Source organism: Equus quagga, chromosome 5, assembly GCF_021613505.1.
Source record: "Equus quagga isolate Etosha38 chromosome 5, UCLA_HA_Equagga_1.0, whole genome shotgun sequence".
In the NCBI taxonomy this organism is placed as follows: Eukaryota; Metazoa; Chordata; class Mammalia; order Perissodactyla; family Equidae; genus Equus; species Equus quagga.
In genome coordinates, this window is record NC_060271.1 from 104,254,373 (window position 1) to 104,277,726 (window position 23,354).

Here is a 23,354-nt window from a genome sequence, read left to right on the forward strand (position 1 = left end):
AACCCGTGTACCTTTTGTTAGTAGAAACTCATTTGCTTAAATCTCTGAGTAATAATATTTCTCATAATTTGTGACATTGTGTGAATTTATGGAAAAACCTGTACTTTTTCATAGTCATTACAAGGCTGCTATTTTCATTTTTAACGTCCTCATGTAATTAAATTGTATGTGGTACAAACAACAATTTCTAAATAAACTGTGGGACTAAAAGTAAAACTCTTGTTTATATCTTTTAGAGACAATTCTACCCATGATCAGAAATAAACATGATTTAACACAAAAGGGTTGTATTATCAACACTGAATCCATATACTGATAACTGAAATTTTTTGATTTATAAATGATTTCTGGGCTGCATTGCTAACTATCCTACAACTCATCCAGCCTTCAATACTTCTTGCAATAGCATATCCAAAGAGCAATTTAGAATGGCAAGCACATTTCCAGGAGACCTTAAGAAGCTGAAAAAAAGATCTGGGACAAAGAAGATACCAAGTCAAGTCAGAACCTTAAAGAGATTGATTATGAAAAAGCAATCTTTAATCACACACAATCCAAAGTTGCGTAACATTAATAAGCTATATCCAAAGAAAATTCCACATGAGACCAGGCAGAAGAACTATAAACCATTTAGATAGCATAAGAATCTGCATGAGACACACAGACAAAGCCTTTTTAAAATGTTAAACATGCATCAGTCAAGTGAAGGATATTTTGTTTTCCCAAATTTCTATTAGAGATTTGAGGCAAAATATTAAACTGATCAAATAAAAATATATTCTAAATCTTTTAGGAATGGTTGTCATTTATTTTACTAAAATCCTAGCCAGTTCTGGGAATGGTTTAATATTTTCCTAAGATTTCCAAGCAGAAATATGGTGATAAAATATATCTACTCCTAATCATAAAGCTTGAATCAGAATTTCTAAAGCAGGAAAATTTCATGAAGTTTGTCTAAATATTCAATTACAAGGCAGCTGCAGCTTTGAACTCCCAGCATGCAGGTTTAGATCCCCAATTTAGGCTCACACACATTGTTAGAATGTTTCTCCCTTCTCCCTCTCTCATAACTTTAAAATATTAATTATTACAGACACAGAGAGAAGCCCTCAAGCAAGCCTTTAGTATAGAAAAGACCAGGTGAAATGGATTCATTTCTCTAGTCAAGCAAGAACTTATCCTCCCAAAACCCCAAACTGAAACTTGAGATGCAGTCACAATGAAGAGCCATTTGTTGAGAAGGGCCCTTGCAAGCTGAAGGTTGTAATGATGCCAAAATATGGTGAGGATAATGACATGTGGCAATTTTCTATCCATGGCTATAAATTTATGCATAGTTATATAATAAATTTAAAAATATTCTATAATTTTATTATAAAAATATTGTTTTGGTTTTAGAGTAGGTTATTTCTGCCTTCCTTTCATCAAGTTGTTTATAACATTTTTTTCCCAGTTTTAACTGAGAAATTTTGACCTTAAATCTTCATTCCCCAATGTGGTAAAATACAAATTATAGCAAGAAAGAAGGGGGAAAAAAGCCACTAGACTTTTCTGTTGGAATCCATGAACAGCCAACTTTTTCTCAGTCACAGAATTTAGGTATCATTACAACCATTCCCTAGCTCTGTACTTGGGGACAGTTAAAACCTTTTGGTGGGAGTAGAATTCTTGCTTTCTTGAGTTTGTCTGTGTATTTGGAGAGGCTGTGAAGAGGGCTGGGGAGAAGGTGATGCTCGTATTTGTGGACTTTGATCATTAGAATGAGAATCCTCTTTTTTTTCTCTCTGTCCTTGTGGTTTTTCTTTCTTTTTTTCTGTACCACTGTAAAATAAAGTATAACATGGAACAACACATATTTACACAAATAAAAAAGATATCAAACGATGGAAAAAGTGATTATTATATAACTCAAAATCCTAAATCATATGTCTAATACAATTTACACTGCTTTCACTCAATAATAAAAATATTTCTTTCAAATTTGGAAACTATTAAAAGCTTCAGTGAAGAATTGATAAGGATTCTAAGACAATATATCCTATGAAGATTGTCCCTCTGGACCAAAATGGCCCTAATGCATTATGCCATTTTAGGGGACTGTTCTGTCGAAGCTCTCTTCATGGACTTCAACTTACCCAAACCAGAACGTTAGTGACACCTTCTATCACCTCTGTAAAACATACTGGTTGACACCCAAGGCACACTAAATGCTTGTTGTTTAGTAGGTTATTCTGGAGTTCCCATTTCTTCTGTGTACTTCTGCTCCCACCAGCTGAGTTTTAAACTTATCAAGAGTCAACTGTGTTTTTTCCCAAACCTGTTTATACCATTTGTGCTTGTTACTTTAATTACGTAAGTTAATTAAATATAATGAAATTGACAAAATATACATAGAAAAGAAAAGTGTAATTTCTATGAAAACTAAATTGAATGCTCTGGAAAGATTCCATAAAAATGAGTTACTAGGGGCCAGTCCCATGGCATGGTGGTTGGGGTTCAGCATGCTCTGCTTTGGTGGCGTGGGTTCGAGGGTCTGCATCCCAGGTGCAGACCTACACTATTCATCAGCCATGCTGTGGCAGCGACTCACATATAAAGTGGAAGAAGACTGGCACAGATGTTAGTTCAGGGCTAATCTTCCTCAAACAAAAAAAAAGAGGAAGATGGGAAACAGATGTTAGCTCAGGGCTAATCTTCATCAGGGGGAAAAAAATGAGTTACTTAAAAAAACTGCTGTTAAATTTTGTCTAGGTGAGACAATTATAAAAGGTTGAGGAAAAAATCATAGAAAAAGAGATGGGTTCTAATTCATATTGTTTTGCAAGAGTTTTCAATTTTTTACTGTCTTAAAAAGTGAAATTAAAAATTATAAAAAATAATTTATGAGTGTATTTTATGCAAGAGTGTCAGCAAAGAATCCAATCAGAGATGCATAACTTAGAAAGAAAGGGGGTGGGAGGCTTGGCCTTTCACAATAAAATTGACAAATGAATATATGTGAATATATTTTAAATGAAAATATTTGAGATATTTGTGTATAAATTCTTGTGATTCCACACTTTGACTTCTGATTAATGAAGCACCTGCCATTCCCAATCACACTGGATAAGAGTCCTTATATTGCACAAACACTTTTGACAATATTACAAAGCAGATGGAATCAAGCCTTGAATTCCAGGGTTAAAAAGGTAGAAAACCATCAGATATCTACACTTCTTGATCAAAGGACATTTTGCAATCTGACTATAAGGTGCATAATCTACAAGAAAATATGTTTAAAAACATCTGAAACAAATATACACAGTATATAATGTGTCACATTATAATAGTTAAAATGTTAAAATATAATTTTGACAGTGACATTTCTTAATCTGATTCAATTCTGATACTGACTTCAGACTGGCCACTGACTGTCTACTTTATGTTCAATTTTTAAAGTATGTGCTGAAGAAATACAACTCTACCTCAAAAATATAAAATACTAACTTTGAAATTTAAAACTGAGTTAGAAATTACTTCTTTCTTCTTGGTCTTCAAACTATCCTGAATACATAAACCACTAGTCTTATGTGGGCCCAGTACAACCTAAAAGAGATTCTCCTCCTGGGTTATTTAAAAGCAAAATACAGTCCCTGCATCAAAAGTAACCACCTCAGCTGATCTTCGATTGTTGAGTCACTATCATGCATTAACACTGATCACTCCACAGAACTACAGCTATCTGAGAAAAATGGCTGAATTCAAACTATTACTGGATACAACAAAGAAGTTTATTAAAAAATGTATTAAAGGGGCCAGCCCTGTGGCCCAGTGGTTAAGTTCATGTGCTCTGCTGTGGCAGCCCAGGGTTTCACTGGTTCGAATCCTGGGCATGGACATGGCACCGCTCATCAGGCCATGCTGAGGCAGCAGCCCATATGCCACAACCGGAAGGACCCACAACTAAGAATATGTAACTATGTACCGGGGAGCTTTGGGGAGAAAAAGGAAAAAAAATAAAATTAAAAAAAAAAAGCTGTATTAAAAAATTCCACTGTTTGTTTTCTTATAATTTTCCCTCTTCTGCTGAAAGTGGAGCACAGGTAATAAATTTTGGTATGCTTTGGAAGAGGAAGTCTAGACTCTGTAATGACAATGACTTCAAAGACTGAATTCTAGGGGCTGGCCCCAGTGCCTAGTGGTTAAGTTGGGTGCACTCCACTTCAATGGCCTAGGTTCGGTTCACGGCACAGCCTACACCACTGGTCAGTGGCCATACTGTGGCAGCGACCCACATACAAAATAAGGAAGACTGGCACAGATGTTAGCTCAGGGCTAATCCTCCTCAAGAAAAAAGGAAGACTGGTGACAGATGTTAGCTCAGGGCAAATCTTCCTCAGGAAAAAAGGAAAAAGATTGAATTCTAGATGGGGCTTTTAAAAGGCCTAAAGATCTTGTCATTTCTTCACCATTCTTGTAGCCAAATGTCTGGTTAACAATCGTAAATCCACATTGATGAATATTTCATTCACTGGCATTAGTTTACTGAGGCAACCATTTTCCATCAGTATATTTTAAATACTCTATTACTTAAAGCACTCAATCATTTTTTGAAGAAGACAGTTCTAAGATTATGTAGTTGATCTCTTATCGTCTCTCCAAACTCTATATGGAATATTTTGCTGGGAATTACACAAAAGTGGAAAAATCCTGTAAGCAATTTTATTGGAAGAATAGATTAATTGATGAAAAGAACATACAGAACGTAAATATGTAATCCACTGAAAATTTCATAATGCAGTATTTCCACTGCCCTCCTGACCATCATGCCCTAACATATACACATAAACTAGAATACACACGCAATCCTAGAATATTTTGAATTAAGCCTTAATTTTATAGTCATAACTAAAGAATAAAAGTTATAACAGTGGTTTAACCTCCCACGAACGTAGATATATATCAAAGATTTTATTTCTCCTTTAAAAATGCTGTACCAAGTGTTTCACTTCCTATGGAAAATTCACTTATATAATTACATTAAATATAGTAATGCTATCAACAAATGCTTATAAGAAAATTTAAAAGAAACAAAACAAAGTCAAAACAGCAAATGAAACTGCTTTCTTTCTTTACTAAGAACCAAAAGTGTCCTCACACAACTCAATAGATATGATGAACATTAACTGAGTGAGTATAGGCTGGAAGTCTCTACAATCAGAGTCAAAGAATTCAAAGGACATGCTCACTTGAATTCCATTCAGCTCTATTTCATATTCTTATCAAAAGTAGACTGAGTTATCACATTCAGACAATTTTGCAATGTTAAATTTTTTCTCCCTTACAAATGGATACCTTTTAGCAGCAGATGAAAGTGTTTCTTTTCTTGCAATTGAGACAGAGCTGGTGTGGCTTGGTTTTCTGTTTGCACCACTCCCATTGGTTATAGAGGACATGGAAATAGCTTCTCGAAGGACTGCAGGGCCTAAAGGTGATTAAGAAAAAGATGTTTACATCAAATTCAAAATACTCCTCAAGGACTGCAGTTTAAAAAATTAAGTCCATTAGTGTTTAGAACTAGTAAGCAGATTGCTCTCCCTGGTACAGAGCATACAATATTATTGTCTCAAGATTTAATCTCATTAAAACGGACCTATAGAAAAGCCACGCTCAACTGCTGAACTGCAGCTAGACTCATGCTCTAGCTAAACGGTTTGCTCTCCACACATAGCAGCTTTAAAGCACACAAAGTTGTACCTCAAGTAAACCACAAATCCTCACATCACTGATTTTCAGAAATAACTCAGGATCTGCTGAAATTAAATTAATTAGAAATCCTAGAAACCACATGTTAAATCTCAATTTTATTCCATATAAATCAAGTATATAAAGTAGCCTCTGCTTTCTTAATTTATACATTAGGAGGATTGGAATAAATGTATGATGGCTACGTGGGTATGGTCAGGGAGACTTAAAGTCACAAGATGAACCAGCCACATCTACTAAGAGGCAAGGACACTTAAAGATTTGGGAATAGAGAATAGTTTTGAATTTTCAGACTCAGTTTTCTCACATGCAAACAAGAAAATCTTACTTTCAGATTCGGCCAATCTCACATTTCTGTTTGTATGCTTATCTTCATAAAAGCAGAGAGAGAGAAAAACTTTTGTGTGGAGAGCTAAAATATTCAGCACACCCTATGTGTGTACTATACATGACGGTATAATACTGCATTTTTGACAATAAGATGCTGGGGACCACTTGTATCATAATTATCTAAAGTGCTTCCTTATAAAGAGATTCTTAGACCCTACCTCAGACTGAATGATTCAGAAGACAGAAAGGGGGAAACCTACTGTATTTATTTTTCTAAACTTCATAGGAAAAATTTCACAGGAAAAATTTCACATATAATAAACAACCTCCAAATAATGCTAATATCCCTGGTCATCAGATCTAGGGCTAATCTGCCAAAGAGGTGACTTCTTGTTCTATGGACAGCTTTTTTTTTTTCAGTTGCGGTAAAATATTCATAAGATTTACCATTTTAACCATCTCAAAATGTACAATTCAGCGGCATTCAGTATATTCACAGTGTTGTGCAACCATCACCACTATTCAGTTCCAGAACATTTTCATCACCGTAAACAGAAACTTTGTACTCATTAAGCAGCCACTCCCCATTCCCTTCTTCTTCCCCACAGTCCTTGTCAACCGTTACACTTCATTATCCCTGTAGATCTGCCTATTCCAAACATTTCATATACATGGAATCACACAGTATGTGCTCTTTTGTGTCTGGCTTTTCACTTAGCGTAACGTTTTCAAGGTGCATCCATGTGGCAGCATGTATGAATATTTTGTTCTTTTTTATGGTTGAACAATATTCCATTGTATAAATACACCATGTTTTTTAATCTATCCTTCTGTTGATGGACAGATGCATTGTTTCCACTCTTTGACTACTGTAAATAGTCCTACCATAAACATTGGTATACTAGTTTTCATTTGAACATCTGTTTTCAGTTCTTTGGGGTATATAACTAGGAGTAGAACTGCTGGGTCACTTGGTAATTTTATGTTTAACTTATTGAGGAACTGTCCAATATAGCAGCTGCACCATTATACAATCCCAACAGCAACATACGAGGGTTCCAACTTCACCACATCCTTGCCAACATTTATTTTTAGTTTTTAAAAAAAATTATAGCCATTTCAGTGAGTGTTAAGGGCTATCTCACCATAGTTTTGATTTGCATGTCTCTAATAATGAGAATCTTTTACTGGGCTTATCGGCCATTTGTATATCTTCTTTGGAGAAATATCTACTCAAGTCCTTTGCCCATTTTCCAATAAGAATATATGATGTAAACTGTTCTAAGTGCTCTCTTATAATCCTTTTATTTCTATAAGGCTGGTAGTAGTGTCCCCACTTTCATTTCTGATTCTAGCAATCTAGGGCTTCCTTCTTTTTTTCTTACTCTTTCTAGCTAAAGGTTTGTCAAGTTCGTTCATCTTTTCAAAAAAAACACTTTTGATTTGTTGATTTTATCATTTTTCCATTCTCTACTTCATTTATCTCTGATCTTTTTTATTGCCTTCTTTCTGCTAGCTTCGGATTTAGTTTTTTTTTTCTTTTCCTATTTCGTTAAAGTTAGGTTATTAATTGAGATCTTTCTTTTTCTTTAATGTAGGCATTTACAGCTATAAATATTCCTTTGAGGACTGCTTTTGCTCTATCAATAACAATTAGTTTTTGAAATATAAATGTTTTTTTCACTTTTTTGTTACACACAAAAAAACCCATTAGTCACTATATAAAAGACAAAGGCTACAACCTACTTCTCATGTTCTCTTTCAATGTTCCAAACCTCATCTCAAACAACAGATCAATCACATCCAGTAGGATGGCTATTATCAAAATAAAAACTGAAAACAAAAAGTGAGGCAAGGATGTGGAGAAATTGGAACCCTCGTGTATTTCTGGTAGGAATGTAAAATGGTGCACCTACTGTGAAAAACAGTATTGGCTGTTCTTCAAAAAATTAAACATGGAATTACCATATGATCTGGCAATTCCACTTCCAGGCATATATACCCAAAAGACCTGAAAGCAGGGAGTCAAGCAGATATTTGCACACCCATGTTCATAGCAGCATTGTTCACAATAGCCAAAAGGTGAAAACCACCCCAATGTTCACTGACAGATGAATAGATAACCAAATGCGGTATATACATATAATGGAACATTCAGCCTAAAAAAGGAATGAAATTGTGAAATATGCTTTAACATGGATGAATCTTGAAGACATTACTCTAAGTGAAATGAGCCAGACATAAAATGACAAATTTTGCATGATTTCTATTAATTGAGGTACCCAGATTAGTCAAATTCATAGAAATAGAAAATAGAATGGTAGTTGCTAGGGATGGAGGGCAGGGAAGAATGTGGAGTCAACTGTTTAAGGGGTAAAAAGTTTCAGGTTGGAAAGATGAAAGAGTTCTGGAGATGGATGGTGGTGATGGTTGTACAACAATGAGAATTTTTTAATACCACTGAACTGTACACCTAAAAATGGTTAAAATGGTAAGGTTTTATGTTATGTATATTTTACCACAATAAAAAAAAGTTAGAAAAAACCATCACATCACCAATGTTTCCAAGTCCTACAGTTCACTGTTCAATTCTTCAAATGCTTTCAAGATATCTTGTGGAATTCTCATTCATCTTCACACAATTAGATGACAGTGTGTGCCTCATAGTTTTTATCAGTCTCAGTAGGCAATTTATTCACATCTTAGATATTTACTCCAAAAAGACAAGACATTTTTTGATGTCTTGGCCATTTTGAGGCCTATATATAATGGGCTTCCTTTTTATTATTTGACGTAAAGGTTTCCAACTACTAAGCCAGTTATGACATTTACTCCATAGAGTAGGAACATTAATTTGAATATTTTATTACCCTTATTATGTAAAGTGAATGGAAAATTAGAAAAATGAAGGTGCTGATGTGAATGAAAAAGTAGGTCTCAGAAACATATGACTGAAAATTATCAAGAACTATATGTTGAAAATGACAAATCTTTAGCCTAAATTGAATTCTCATTGGATTTGGTTGACTGTATAGTCACTAGTGAAAGAAAACCAAATTGAAGACAACATAGGAGAAATTATGGAGCCACACTATAGATTCAAGTACAAATGATAATTTTATATTTTTTATTTCTTTATCAGAATCTCCCCCAATCAAGATATACATATGATGTAAGCATTTCAGGAATGAATTAGGTATGAATGTTCTATATCTGAAGAACTAGAGCATAGCAGTGAGATAGGTCACGGATCAATAGTTACCTCTGGATTTCCTGTTTTAAATTATGTCAGATGCTCTCTTATAAACAAATATATAAATAGAGAAAAGTTCCTTCAAGTTCTTTTACCTCAAGGAGAAAAAAGAGCTTGTATTTCATACACACCAACCTAGCAATTGTCTCCAACAGAAAGATAAACATTATACTTCTAGTTACTAAAAATGGGATAATCTCTTGAGTTTCTAAATATTCTGATTAGGGTCACAATTTGCACGAGAAATAGTTAAGTCCTCTGTAACTCATTTGGAATTTAATAACCTGTGGGTCTTCTATTTGCTAACGACCAACAAATTGCTGGCATTGTTCAAAACATATATACATAATCCTGTTTATATGTATAATTCATAAATAATCTCTGCTTTTCACATTAATGGAATTGTTTCAGTTGCATTTGAATTTTCTGCATTCTCTTGAATGTCATTAAAAAAAATAATTACCATTCTTTTACTAATGCCTCAATCCACCTCAATTCAGTATTTCTAGAAATTACTAACCCAAATTGATATTGATACTGATGTGACAATTTTGATTCCTTCCTCAGCAATTTCAACTTCATGGTGAAATTTCAGTTACTAATTATGAAATATACTCTTCCAAACATTAATATATTTATAAGACTGAGTCATCCTGTAACACTTAACTGAACATTACTTAAAATGCTACTGTGCAGAAAATATTAAAAACCGACTAACTAAAACTTTGCAGAAGTCTTCCAATTCTATTCAAATTACCCTATGCTGTAAGAATTGCTGTTAGGTTTATAGTTAAAGGAATATAAAGGAGCTTTATTCAGCCATTATCAGAAGAGAAACCATGGTTTTGACTTTTGAATAACGTAAATGTAAATATATTACCATTAGAGCTGAAGTCTCTTCGAACCCCTCCCTGAACACATCCCCACTTCCTCCCTCCTATAGGTTACCATTTAGTTCAGGTGCTTCTGATCTGCAATAATAAAACCAGCTAACACAGGAGGATAACTTTTTGACTACTTGGCTACAACAAGCAGATACTCACAGCCATCAAAGGGAGAGAATATGAGAAAAGGTTAGATGAGGGGAAAGAAAGAAGAGTTGGTGGAACAAGGTTTCTTCAGAAACAGGTTGGGGGTGGGCCTCAGCAGTCCTAAGGCAAGACTGGTCTTCAACAAAGGTGTAAAGGTGAGTTAGGATCAGATGACCACTGATTACTTGCCTCAATTTACAAGGTAAATTGCATCTAATTTATCCCGCCATTCAAGTTAGAAACTAATTGTTTCTGACTCTCTCCCGTCATCCTCAAATCCTATGGTTCCTCATCCTCTGTGTCTCTGAAATGATCTCCATGTTTGCACTCTGCACCACCACGCCTTACCTTCATCCATAACCCTTGCCTGGCTCCTCCTAGCCATCTGTTAGATTTACCTTTCTGAGACAAAGATCTCTTCGTGTTTTCTCCCTTAAATTATAGCCTTTCATGGAAGTGGGAAAAATGGAAACCTACATTATATTAATATGGTAAAATTTGGGGTCACTTTTTCTTTTTAAAACTCCTTCCCAATATAGTTATTTGTATAATATTAAATATATATATTTAAAAATTAATCAAATATCCTTGGTAACTCCTCATTGCCTGCAGAACTCAAGTTCATTATCTCACTCAATGTTCATTATCTGATCTGGACCCATCTCTACACTTTTGTTGTACCTCTGTTTACCTTTTTTGTTGAAGACTAGTCTTGCCTTTGGACTACCAAGGCTCATCCCAACCTGCTTCTGAAGGAACTCTGTTCTGCCAACTATTCTTTCCTTCCCCTCTTTCAACCTGTCTTAGTCCGCTCGGGCTACTACAACAAATTATCAGAGACTGGGTGGCTTATACTAACAAATATTTATTTCTCACAGTTCTGGAGGCTGAGAATTCTAAGATCAGGGTGCCAGCAGATTGGATTCTGATGAGAACCTAATTCCTCGTTTGCAGAGGACTATCTTCTGGTGGTATCCTCACACTGAGGAGGGGTGGTAGCATGGGAAGCTAGCTCTCTTCCTTTTCTTTCCTATTATGACACTTAATCTCATCATGGGGGCTCCACTCTCATAACTTCATTACCTCCCAAAGGCCTTGACTCCAAATACCATCACATCAGGGATTAGGGTTGGGTTTTTTTTGGGGGGGTTTTTTGGTGAGGAAGATGGGCCCTGCGCTAACATCTGTACCAATCTTCCTCTATTTTGTATGCGGGATGCTACCAAAGCATGGCTTCATGAGTGGTGTGTAGGTCTGCACCTGGGATCCAAACTGGTGAACCCCAGGCTGCCGAAGTGGAGCACACGTACTTAACCACTATGCCACCAGGCTGGCCCCCAGGGATTAGGGTTTTAAACATAGGAATTTTGGATTCTGTAGCATAACCCCCTTTCAAACTTTCCTTCTTTGATGCCTCTTTTCTGTTGGCATATAAGAAAACATACACTTAAATATCTGCGTTATACAGAACCTATATACTCAAAATAACTCCTTGATCCTGTATTCCTTCTAACCTCACTCTCCCCAGACACAATGTGCACCTCCCCATTCCAAGTCTAATATTTGGAAAAGACTCAGTAGCCTATATTTTCCTATCTGCACCTCAATCTTCTGCAATCTGGGTATCATCTGACCACTTCACAGAAACTTCTCTTGCCAAGATCACCAATGGCTTCTTTGTCACTGAATTCAATGGATACTTTTCAGTCCTTATCTTGCTCAACTTTTCTTCAGCATCTAATAATGCTGATCATTCAGGCAAAGACAATGTCCTTAGTTTCTAAGACACTGCCCTTGCCTGAATTTCTTCTTAGCTCTCTGTCCATTTCTTCTTACTCTCATTTCCTGGATCTTCTTTTCTTGCTCAGATTTATTATTTGTGCTCTTCAGATCTCTTGTCACCATCATACCCTTCTCATAATTTTTTATATCTAACTGCTATTGAACATCTCCCCATGAACTTATATGCCCCTCTTCTCACCGAACAAAACAACTCAACTGCTACTCTATTAAATACGTTATTCATGGAGGAAGACATTACCACCCATGAACTGTATGAATTGGAAAAGAGGAAATCAGCTTTGATGCCTCCATGTCCTTAATGCCAACATTCAACTTCTTTGTTGCTTCCATAACTTTTTTTTGTTTTTTGCCTCCAGTTTTAATGATAAAACTGATATACAAGTTGCACATAAAGTGTACAATTTACCAAATTTTTTTTTTTTGAAGATTTTATTTTTTTCCTTTTTCTCCCCAAAGCCCCCCCAGTACATAGTTGTATATTCTTCGTTGTGGGTCCTTCTAGTTGTGGCATGTGGGACCCTGCCTCAGCGTGGCTTGATGAGCAGTGCCATGTCCGCGCCCAGGATTTGAACCAACGAAACACTGGGCCGCCTGCAGCAGAGCGCACGAACTTAACCACTCAGCCATGGGGCCAGCCCCACAATTTACCAAATTTTGACATACATACATGCCTGTGAAACAATCACCACAGTCAAGATAGTGAACACAGCCATCATCCTCAAAAGTTTCGTTGTGTCCCTCTGTAATACATCTCTCCCTCCCTCATTCTTGGCCTCCGGCAACCACCGATCTACCTCCTATCACTATAGATTAGTTTGCCTTTTCTAGAATTTTATATAAATGGAATCAAACAATACATATGTTTTGCCTGGCTTTGTAATGCAGTGTAATTATTCTGAGATTCTTCTGAGTCTATAAGTGTATCAATAGATTATTCCCTTCTATAGCCCAATACTATCCCATTATATGGATATACAACGTTTTTATTCATTTACCTGTTGACCTGTGGGTTGTTTCCAGTTTTTTAATATTATAAATAAAGCTACACAGTGAACATAAGTGTACAAATATTTGTGTGGACATATGCTTTCATTTCTTAATGGTAAATATCTGGGTTGAAGGTAGGTGAATGTTTAACTTTTTAAAAAACTGCCAAGTTGTTTTCCAAAGTGGTTGTACCACTTTACATTCCCGTCTGCACTGTATAAGAGTTCCAGTTACTCCATATCCTTCCAAATACTTGGAATGACCAGTCTTTCTAATTTTAGCCTGGTGAGCATGCAGTGGCATCACACTGTGGTTTTAATTTGCATTTCCTTAATGTCTAAAGGTGTTAAATATCTTTTCATGTGTTTATTTGACATCCATATATCTTCTTTAGTGTTGTGTCTGTTCAAATCTTTTGCCTAATTCTAAAATGGGCTATTTCTTATTGAGTTGTAAGAGTTAGTCATACATTCTAGATAAAAATCTTCTGACAAATACACATTTTGCAAGTATTTTCTCCTGTTCTGTAGCTTGCCTTTTTATTTCAAAACAGTATCTGGAAGAACAAGATTCTTAATTTTGATGAAGTTCAATTAAATTAGTAACTTTTCTCTTATTATTTGTACTTGTTTGTGTTCTATTTTAGACATTTTCACCAAACCCAAGGACACTAATGTTTTCTCCTATGTTTTCTAAGAAATTTTATGGGTTTAGCCCTTACATTAAGGTCTACGATCCGTTTTGGCTTAAGTTTTGTATATAGCATAAGTTAAAATGGGGTTTTTGGTTGTTTTTTTTTTTTTTTGGCCTATGACCCAAATCTTGAACTTGCTTTGTCCTCCCTGTCTTTTCTTGCACCCAAGCTTTTCCATTTGCTCTTCTACTTGGAATGTTCTTCATCTAGAAGGCTCATCCTCATCTTTCAAATTTCAGCTATCACTTCCTCAAAGAAGGCTTTTATGACCACCTTATCTGAAGTGCCTCTCCTAGTTTACTCTCTTACTACCCCCTTATTTCCTTCACAGTCCTTATCATCATTTATAATTATCTGTAACTCTATCTGGAAACCTTACTTGTTTTGTGATTCTTGTATATATCCCCATGCTTAGCACTGTGCTTGCACAGAGAAAACACTAAGTCAATATTTGAATGACTAAATGAACGCATCTTCACCACTACTGCCTCAAATTTCTCTTCTGGATTATGTTAGGTTTGTCTCTGTTCTCTCTTCTTGCAGTACCTTGCTCTTAAGGCATTCTCTACACTGTGCCAGAATGATTCTTTTAAAACATGCTGTACATCTTTGAATTTAATATGCCATCAAGTGTAATATGCACCATTGTCCTGAATAACACTAGAAACAAAAAAGCGCTGCCCATGAGAACTATGAAACACAATCACTGGAAGATGCACTGCAATTTCAGAGATGTTAAAACGCAAGAAATAGGGGCTGGCCTGGTGGCACAGTAGTCAAATTCACCACGCTCTGCTTCGGTGGCCCAGGTTCAAGAGTCTGGATCCTAGGTGTAGACCTACACCACTCATCAGCCATGCTGTGGCAGTGACCCACATACAAAACAGAGGAAGATGGGCACAGATGTCAGCTCAGGGCCAATCTTCCTCACACACACACAAAAAACAAGAAATATAGGCATCTTAGAACTAATGGATTGCTGTAAATCTATTTGTCACTCCTCATTTTAAAATCCTTTAATGGCTCTCCAGTGTGCCCAGGATAGAAACTAAATTCCTTAGGAAGGTGTAATAAAACCTTTCACTATGGGCCCTATCTACCAACCTCTGCTTCATGCTTCAGTTTATTCGGAATTCCTAAATTAAGTACTTTTATTCCTCTGTGCTTCTGCACCTGGATGGTCCTTCTCTCTGGCATACACTAGTCTCTCTGCTTGCCTAAATTAACACATATTCATCACCCATTTACCCAACAAATATTTACCCAGGGCCTGTTATGCTCCTAGTCTTGTGTTTACAAAAGAGTACAAGACAGCCACTAGCATCACGGAGTTCAAAATCTTGCAAGAGAATCACACTGGCAATGAAAACATGTCTAAGTGCAGTAACAGTGATATGAACAGAGGAGTATCATGGAAGTACAAAGAAAAGACACATAATTCTGTAAGGATGGTTAGGAACACAGAGCCCAAGAAAGGCTTCCTGGAACAAATGCAGAACAAAGTCTTAAAGGATAAGTAAGAGATAGCCAGGTAAAAAGAGAGGCGATAAGATACCAGGATCTTATTCCGATATGTATAAAGGAACAGAAAGAATGTAACGGCAAAGTGGGGTGTGTATGTGATGTGGAACGGAAGAGAGATGGTAGACAAAAAGCTCTTTATGTGGTGAGAATGTAGAACAAGAGAGGGCAGAGTCCAGATGGGAGAGGAGAGTCCACATGGGAGAAGTAAGCAGGAGTTAGATCATGAAGACTTTATCTACAGAGGATAGAGATCACTAAAGGATTTTAAGCTGAAAAAGGATTTAGTTCAATTTACATTTTAGAGAAAACTCTCTAGTGGCTATGTGAAGAGCAGATTTCAGGGCAGTGGACTAAGCATAAGATGACAGGGACCTGAAACAAGAGCTAGGTAGCATGAATGGAAAGGAGGTGGCAGTTTTCAGAAACGTTTATTAGACTTAAAAGATGAGTTCAATTTGGGGACATTTTACACTTATGAATTCTGAAGGACATACAAGCAGAACAATCTAGTAAGTAGACAGATAATGATTTGGGAACTGACACCAATAAGTGGCTGTTAAGACCATGAAGGTAGATGAGGGCTGATGTCACCTCCTGCAAAGAACCTTCAACTCCAATTGGAGTTAGGTATTTACCCTAATGCTCCCACAGCACCCTAAATTTACCTTTTTAATACCAATTATATAATTTTATAATTATTGACTTATCTGTTTTCTCACTTTACCTGAGGCCCTTTGGGAGCAAAGGCAGTATCTTTTATTTCTTTAATCTCCACCACCTAAAACAGAGCCTAGTACATTGAAAAAATGAGGGAAACAGACAACTGTCAGTACAGTAAGTGGTATGGAGTAATATTAATTATCAAGCACTTGGTACATGCTAGGCATTATCTTAACTATTTTATAATAGTTATACCCTTTAATCTTCACCATCATCCTAAAATGGATTTACTACTGTCATCCCAATTTTGCTGACGAAGAAACTGAAGCCTAGAGACTATTAACATGCTCAAGGTTATACAGTAATAAGCAGTGAAATCAAGATTTGAGTCCAGGCAGAAGGAATGGTAAGTATGTACAAAGGAATAATTCTGCCTAGTAGAGAGTGACATTTTGAGCTGTGCCAGGATAACAAATGGGAATTTATCAAATGGAATAGGAGGAAAGAAAATTCTAAGCAGATAACAGTACTAAATCATCAAGGTCCCCACTTAAATAAATAGCAAGAAAAGACCAAAAGAAGATTTTCATGGTCACTTTCAATCCTACAGTTTAATTTGAGATAATTTTCAGTACCTGGAATCCTTAGTATTTGGATAAAAGAGTGAATTATCTCCCAAGGTAGAGGCAATGAGTTATGTAAAGCAGAGGCAGAAAACAAAAAGGAACTGTGGGTGAATGCTTGTTTTTCAGTTGAGAAGTCTAAAGTACATTCTTTGAAACCTAGAATATTAAGAACCTAACTGGAAGAAAGGAACATAAAAATGATTATTGCAATTATACAAATTCACGACTGGCATGCATCGTTAGCTACATATATATGTGTATGTATGTAAGTATGCATATATATACACACACCTCCTTCCCAGGGCCTGGGCATTATAAAGTCTGAGCCATAACTCTCTCAAAGATTGGCCTGCAAGACTGAAAGCACCAGTGACTTCTAGTAACCAAAGGTAAAAAACTAGTTCTATTTCTGAGCAGCAATCCAGCTGAAATCAGAGAAATTAAGGCTAAAAGTCCATAAACCAGGAAGGCACTAATTTAGTTTTATCACAGCAGAAACCATCATAATGCCAGGGTTGAAGGCCAATGATAATTTTTATACTTATCATGACATAATACTAATCATATGGTTTATATTCCTTGATGATACACCCAAGCAGATGACCTTTCTGATACCTTAGCCTGACATTTCCTAAATTTTAAAGAATTTCACTGTACTCGAGACTCACACAGTAAAGTTATCAATAGGAACTGCTGCATATTCAAAGTCTCAAATCTCAAATCCTTATATCCTCAAATCCTTATATACCTCATCCATAATATCCTCTTATTCCTCCTGCATCTATCCCAATTCCTCCCTCTAAAGTAGCAAATTTTTTTAACAACGACTTCTTGCTTCTATAACTTTCTTCTTCTCACAATTTCTTAAGTATTTATTGAGTCATCATAAGGCTAACTATGTTAGTAAGAAACTGTCCCTGCCTTCATATAATTTATAATCTATCAAGAACAACAAATACATATACCAAGAGATACACACAAAAAATTTTAAACAATTCTAAGAGATAAAAAATGGAAAGATCATTTTTAGGCAAGAACTTGAGGCCTTAAAGGATGGAGAAAATTTTGATCAGGAGAAGGACACAGATAGTTTATGCAGGAAAAACTCTAGTTGATACTCAAAATCTTTTATTCATCTCAGATTTCCTATCATATGTCTCAGAGCTCCAACTGTAGACCTCTTCCACTCTCTTCATATTTTCAAGCTCCCTGACACCTTTTTTTTTTTAATCTCTGTCAATTACTTTGCTTCATTCTTTCAGAAGATTGAGGACTACATGTATTCCATCAAATTTTATCTTTTCCATTTGGAATTTTATCTGTACACTTCCCCTTTCCTCTTGTCTCACAGAAGATGTACTTTAGTCCTTTTTAACTCCTGTCTACTAATTTTTAAAAGGTATATTTTAAGTAGAAATGACCAAAGAAGGATTTGACTCACACAGAGAAATGGAACTCTGTAAATGCTAACTGCTGCCTGGTCTGAGGCAATATCCACTCATGTACTTCTATATACAAAAAGCAGCTTAGAAGTGTTTGATCTGTTGTCAAAATAATAAGACACTCTCCCATCTCCTTCCACAATTATGAGTCATTTTAACCCAAGGGTCCCACTAAGGAAATTCACACCTTCCACCCTGATTAACGTAACTTACTTATCAATAACATTTACCCAAACCTACAACAAATCCCTGTCTTCTCCCAAATGTTATTTGCAGTGAGAGCCAAATGATACAGATCTGTGCCTGTACTCTATCCCAGATTCTACATCATTAGGAATGTTTCTTTTGGAGAACTGACATCCTCTACATTTCAATTTTGCCTCTGGGTTCTCTCATTTCTCAAGTGACAGTTACAACGTTTAATATGTTTTGGTTTACCAGCAGTTTCCTGGTTTAAAATGACTGATTCTCACCTTCAGATAAATTCGACCCTTTTGCTTTTATACCATTGTGTACTAACAGCTTGTCTTCACATAATGCCACTGGGCTGTGTTCTCAAATTACATTCATTTGGTCACCCCAAGTGGTTTTAATGGGTTTCCCAGGCACCAGCTGTGACATAATTTGTCTTCCTGGCAGTTAAAACTGCCAAAGTGTTCCCTGGGCCTTCCTTTTTGCTCCAAGTACAGGTAATTTTTTTTCTTTTGGCAGGGATTCAGTTGCAACTGGTGCACAGATTATGAACATATGCCGTCAAATGGAAAGAATTCTCCGACAGAAGAGAAGGTATATGAGAAATTTAAATGACTCGCCACCTTAAAAACTATTGGGAAAACTTTTTACCTCAGTTAAGTGTCTGGCATAACATACTCAAGGAAAAACTGGGGCTTAGCTTTTAATACTACTGGCACAATAGAGAGGATAAACTAAAAGAAGAGAACTAAAAATACTGAAATGACTAGTTAGGTGTGTTTCTGATTTTGGCATTTACTGAATGGCACTTACTACTATGAAGTGACATAGTAGAACGTCATTAAGTCATGAGCATACAGATCATTAACATTTAGCTTGAACCCTGCCTGAAGCTAAGTCATGTCCCCGTATCACCACCATCTAGCAAAACTATATAATAGTTGTCTTCGTCAGTAAGGAAGTTGACCTATACTTTTAACTACAGCTTCATAAAAGGGTTCTACCCTATTTATCCATGGGGTTTTAGTCTTACCTCTAAAGAAGAATCCTCTAGAAAACGTAAATACCTTAAGAAGATGATAGCGATTATCTTCCTGCCAGTAATTTACGTGAAAGTGAATATTAAAAATTCTAATTTCACAGTGGACTAAAAGAAACTCACATATAAGATGAGTGAGGTGAGGAACATTGGTTCTGGGCAGTATCTGTCACCAATCTTCTTCTTTTTGCTTGAAGAAGATTGTTGCTGAGCTAACATCTGTGGCAACCTTTCTCTATTTTATGAGGGATGCTGCCACAGCACTGGCATAACCAGCGGTGCTAGGTCCACACCCGGGATCCAAACCTGCAAGCCCGGGGCCACCAAAGCAGAGTGTGTGAAGTTAACTACTACACCACCAGGCCATCCCCCCAAATCTTCCTCTTTATTGAAATACCTTGGTAAACAAAAAATGAGAGAAAACACTGTTTAAATTTTTCTCCACACAAGATTACAATGTACTGTTGTTCTAGCATAATAAAAACTTTTAATTTTTTTTGACTAATATAAACTATTTAAAATAAGTTTTTAAAAATGTGGATAATAATCAAACACTCTATCATTTTCTCTTACAGGGTTTAAAATACTTAATACAGAGTCAGAAGCCGAGGGTACATATACCAATTATAGATGAGAAACTTGTTCTTTCTCTATGCCAAGTTTATCTTCCCTGTAAAGCTCACATACATGAACTGATCTGCCTCCTCAGTCTACTCTAACAACTCGAGAATCCTTTTGTAAAAGTCAGTTTATAAGCAAATAAATTTTTGCCTGGCTTGATCTTGGCAGTCCCCAAAGTTGGTTCTCAAAAAACACGTTAGCCAAAATGGTTTCTACCAAGTCTTTTGCCAAACTCTCAAGTCTCTTATCCTTTGTCACTGACATGTTTATCTTACTAACCACTAATGGAAAAGATCAATCCTGCCATCTCTCTTAACTCTCCACTATTAACACCTAGGCCCAGCGTGCTTCAGGGTAGGAGGTATAAGAATCGGAATAACAAACCCAGGCAGAATGAACGTCCCTCCCCAAAAGTTCTCACTTCAATACTCGCTCTCAAGGTCACTCAGCATTTCTTTCATATGTCTATGGTCTTCCATCTTCTCCTCTAACCATTCCAAACATTTACTCCCCTTTTGCACCACCTAGGAACTGGCTTACTTTCTTAAAGGGCATCACTGTCTCCTGAGGACAAAGTGATAAGGAATGAAAGTTCCAGCCTTGACAACTGAATATATAGCAACCTTCACTCAGTTTTATCTCTTTCCATTCTATCTCAAAGGAAGTAGTGTTCTTTCTGTCTAAAACTAGTAGTTTCTTACCTGCTCTAAGAACCTTTCTCAAACTGTCAGGAAACTTGCTTCACCAATTACTACCACCTCTCCCCAACCAATATCATCTTCTCTTCTGCTGCCTTTTTGTCCTCAACATATCTGTGCTCAAGTCTACATCATCTTAAAAAATTAAAACTGGCCTTCATTTTAGCATCCTTTTCTGGCTACTACCTCCTTCCCCACCTCAGGCAAATATTTTGGCTATAGTTGCTGCTTCCCAACTGCACAGTTCTCCTCAATTGCTGCTTCACAAAATACTGCAGTTTGATCTGCAATTCTATCACTCCACTAAAATTGTTTTCGGAGAGGTTTCTAATAATTTCAAAAATGCCAAATCCAATGGTCACCTCTCAGTCTTTGTTTTATTTGACCTCTCTGAAGCAGCTGGTAACATGAATCACTCTTTGCTAAGCTGAAATATTGGAACTCCCCAAAGAACTATCCTGAGCCTTGTTCTCATTTTACATCCTCATTCTATGGCTTCAACTATCAACCATAAGCTAAACATTCCCAAATTCTTACTGCTAGCCGAGACCAGCATGATCACTAGACCTGTAATTCAACTATCTATATACCATATATATCTCAAACAACATTCAGAAACTGAATTCATAATCTTTCTTCCAAATCTGCTCCTCATATCCTGCTTAACTATCTTCCATCTAGCTAGAATATAAGAGTTACATAAGGCTCCTCCCTAGGTTAATAATTTGCACTGACATTGCAGTAGAGAGGTAAGCCAACGAATATCCTCACTTTTCCCATTGGCAAAATGGGGATAATCGTGCCTATGTCCATCTGCTCTACCAGGAAATCACTAAGATATATGAAATGATATGTTCAATTGCTTGATTAATGTGAAAGAATTTTAAATTCTTCCTGGGTGGTTGGAGAAAGTAAAAGCCACACTATATCTGTTCCAAACTCAGAGTCTAACAGGGTCTTGATGACTGTTTCTCTCAACCTGTGAAAACTCTCAATATCTGCAAGTTAAAATTCCCATTGTACTAGGGTTGGCAATAAATTTCAGAGCTTAAATTCTTCAGGATTCTGCTGACTAACGACCATAAAAGGCTTAGAATGAAGCTATCTGAACCATACTGATTTCAATCATTTCTGTAACGACAAGAGGATTGATTCAAAAAGTAAATATGAGTGCCTAAATGTTCAAGAAACTATGTTAATTATTATGGGAGACACAAAAAGAAGATTCAGTTCCTGCCCTCAGTAAATTTTTTATCTAGTTGGAAGATACTAAATTCACACAAGTACTATGACATAAAAGCCTGTAAGTACAATCAGCGGTGTTATACAAAAACTCTCAATTTAAAATAATAAATAATAAACTTGCAGAATTTCTTGAGAATAAAGAAAAAGGAAAGGGAAAACTACAATCACAAGCAATCCAAAGGAGAAACTACAGTTTTATATTCCCAATTTTAATGTCACTGATAAAATACACGTTTCATACATTATTGCAAAGAAAGTGTTGCAAAAAGCAAGACTCTTCCTACTTTACAGTGCACTTTATTACCTTTACTTGGGACTGATTTTTTCACCGAGGCTACATGATCTTCAGAGATTGCAAGACGCCTCAAAACATCAGCCAAAGCTGCCTTTAGCACAGTGATTTCATCTTCTTGTTGCTGAACTCGTAACTCAAGAGCTGAGAGGCGATCTTGGACATCAGAAGTACTTGCAGCAGATATACTATCATCTATAAAATAAAGAAAATAAGGAATATTTTTAAAGTAAACTGCTTAAGAAAGAATCTAATGACAAAACCTATACCAGAGAAGTCTTTCAAAAGATAAGAAAAATCGAAAAAAAATCATTTTTACACAGATTAACTTCTGTAATGATTTTCACAGCTATTGAACTAATTTAAAATAGTAAAAGTTACTATATCTGAGATATAATTAAAATTACGAAAATTTCCCCCCGGTCAAATTTTACCTATTATTATACCATCACCCTAATTGTTTTTTTTTTTAACAAAATGTTCTCTATATTACTTTATAGACTCCTGGAAACTTGCAAGAGAGCAAGCTATTCAAGCATCCCTTTTAATTACATCATTATCATATTCCTTATGAAAATAAAAAAGGAATAGAAATCACCTCAGTTTTGCTTAATTTATCAGATGGCGAACCACTCAACCTTCAGCAACAATGATCAGAAAGCACTCTTTACTTCTGTCTTTACTATTATACTCCCCAAAACCGCACAAAATACTGCTACGTAGTTAGCAAAAGACTTTTTGCTGTTCCTTGTTTTCCCCTCATGCCTCAACCTCTTGGAAACAAAGGTGTGGTCTCTCTCAGGCACATAGCTAATATCTGCCTTACGTATTTAACAACAACAAAGATTATTTAAATAAAGTTTAGCCATAACATAGAAATTACAAACTAATTCCAAAGCTATGCAACTTTAGAGTACACTGTTTGTTGGGTCAATCAGAATCCAAACGTATAGAAAGATCGATTGCTATTGGCTAATTCACTATAAGCATGAAAAATCAGGAGGGAACACAGATTCTTACATAAGAATGGTCTGGCCCAGAGTGATATAAACTGGGTCAGTCATTCACACAATAAGGCACAGTGTGCCATTTTTCTCAAACTGAGATAATGTGCCAAACATCTTCTTTAAAAAACAATTTAACTAGAAGTTTGAGTTAAAAAAAAAAAAACC

The 23,354-nt window shown here is 36.0% G+C and overlaps 1 protein-coding gene across 2 annotated transcripts in view; it reads right to left on the minus strand.

Moving 5' to 3' along the window:
* Nucleotides 1-23,354, minus strand: part of EML4 (EMAP like 4) — a 156,920-nt gene that overhangs the window by 67,553 nt on the left and 66,013 nt on the right. For both annotated transcript variants that reach the window (XM_046661412.1, XM_046661411.1), the window contains exons 2-4: nt 22,195-22,377; nt 5,335-5,464; nt 1,648-1,821 (exon numbers count right to left, since the gene is read on the minus strand). In XM_046661412.1, coding sequence (XP_046517368.1) covers nt 1,648-1,821; nt 5,335-5,464; nt 22,195-22,377 — 487 coding nt within the window. The remainder of the gene's footprint in view (nt 1-1,647; nt 1,822-5,334; nt 5,465-22,194; nt 22,378-23,354) is intronic.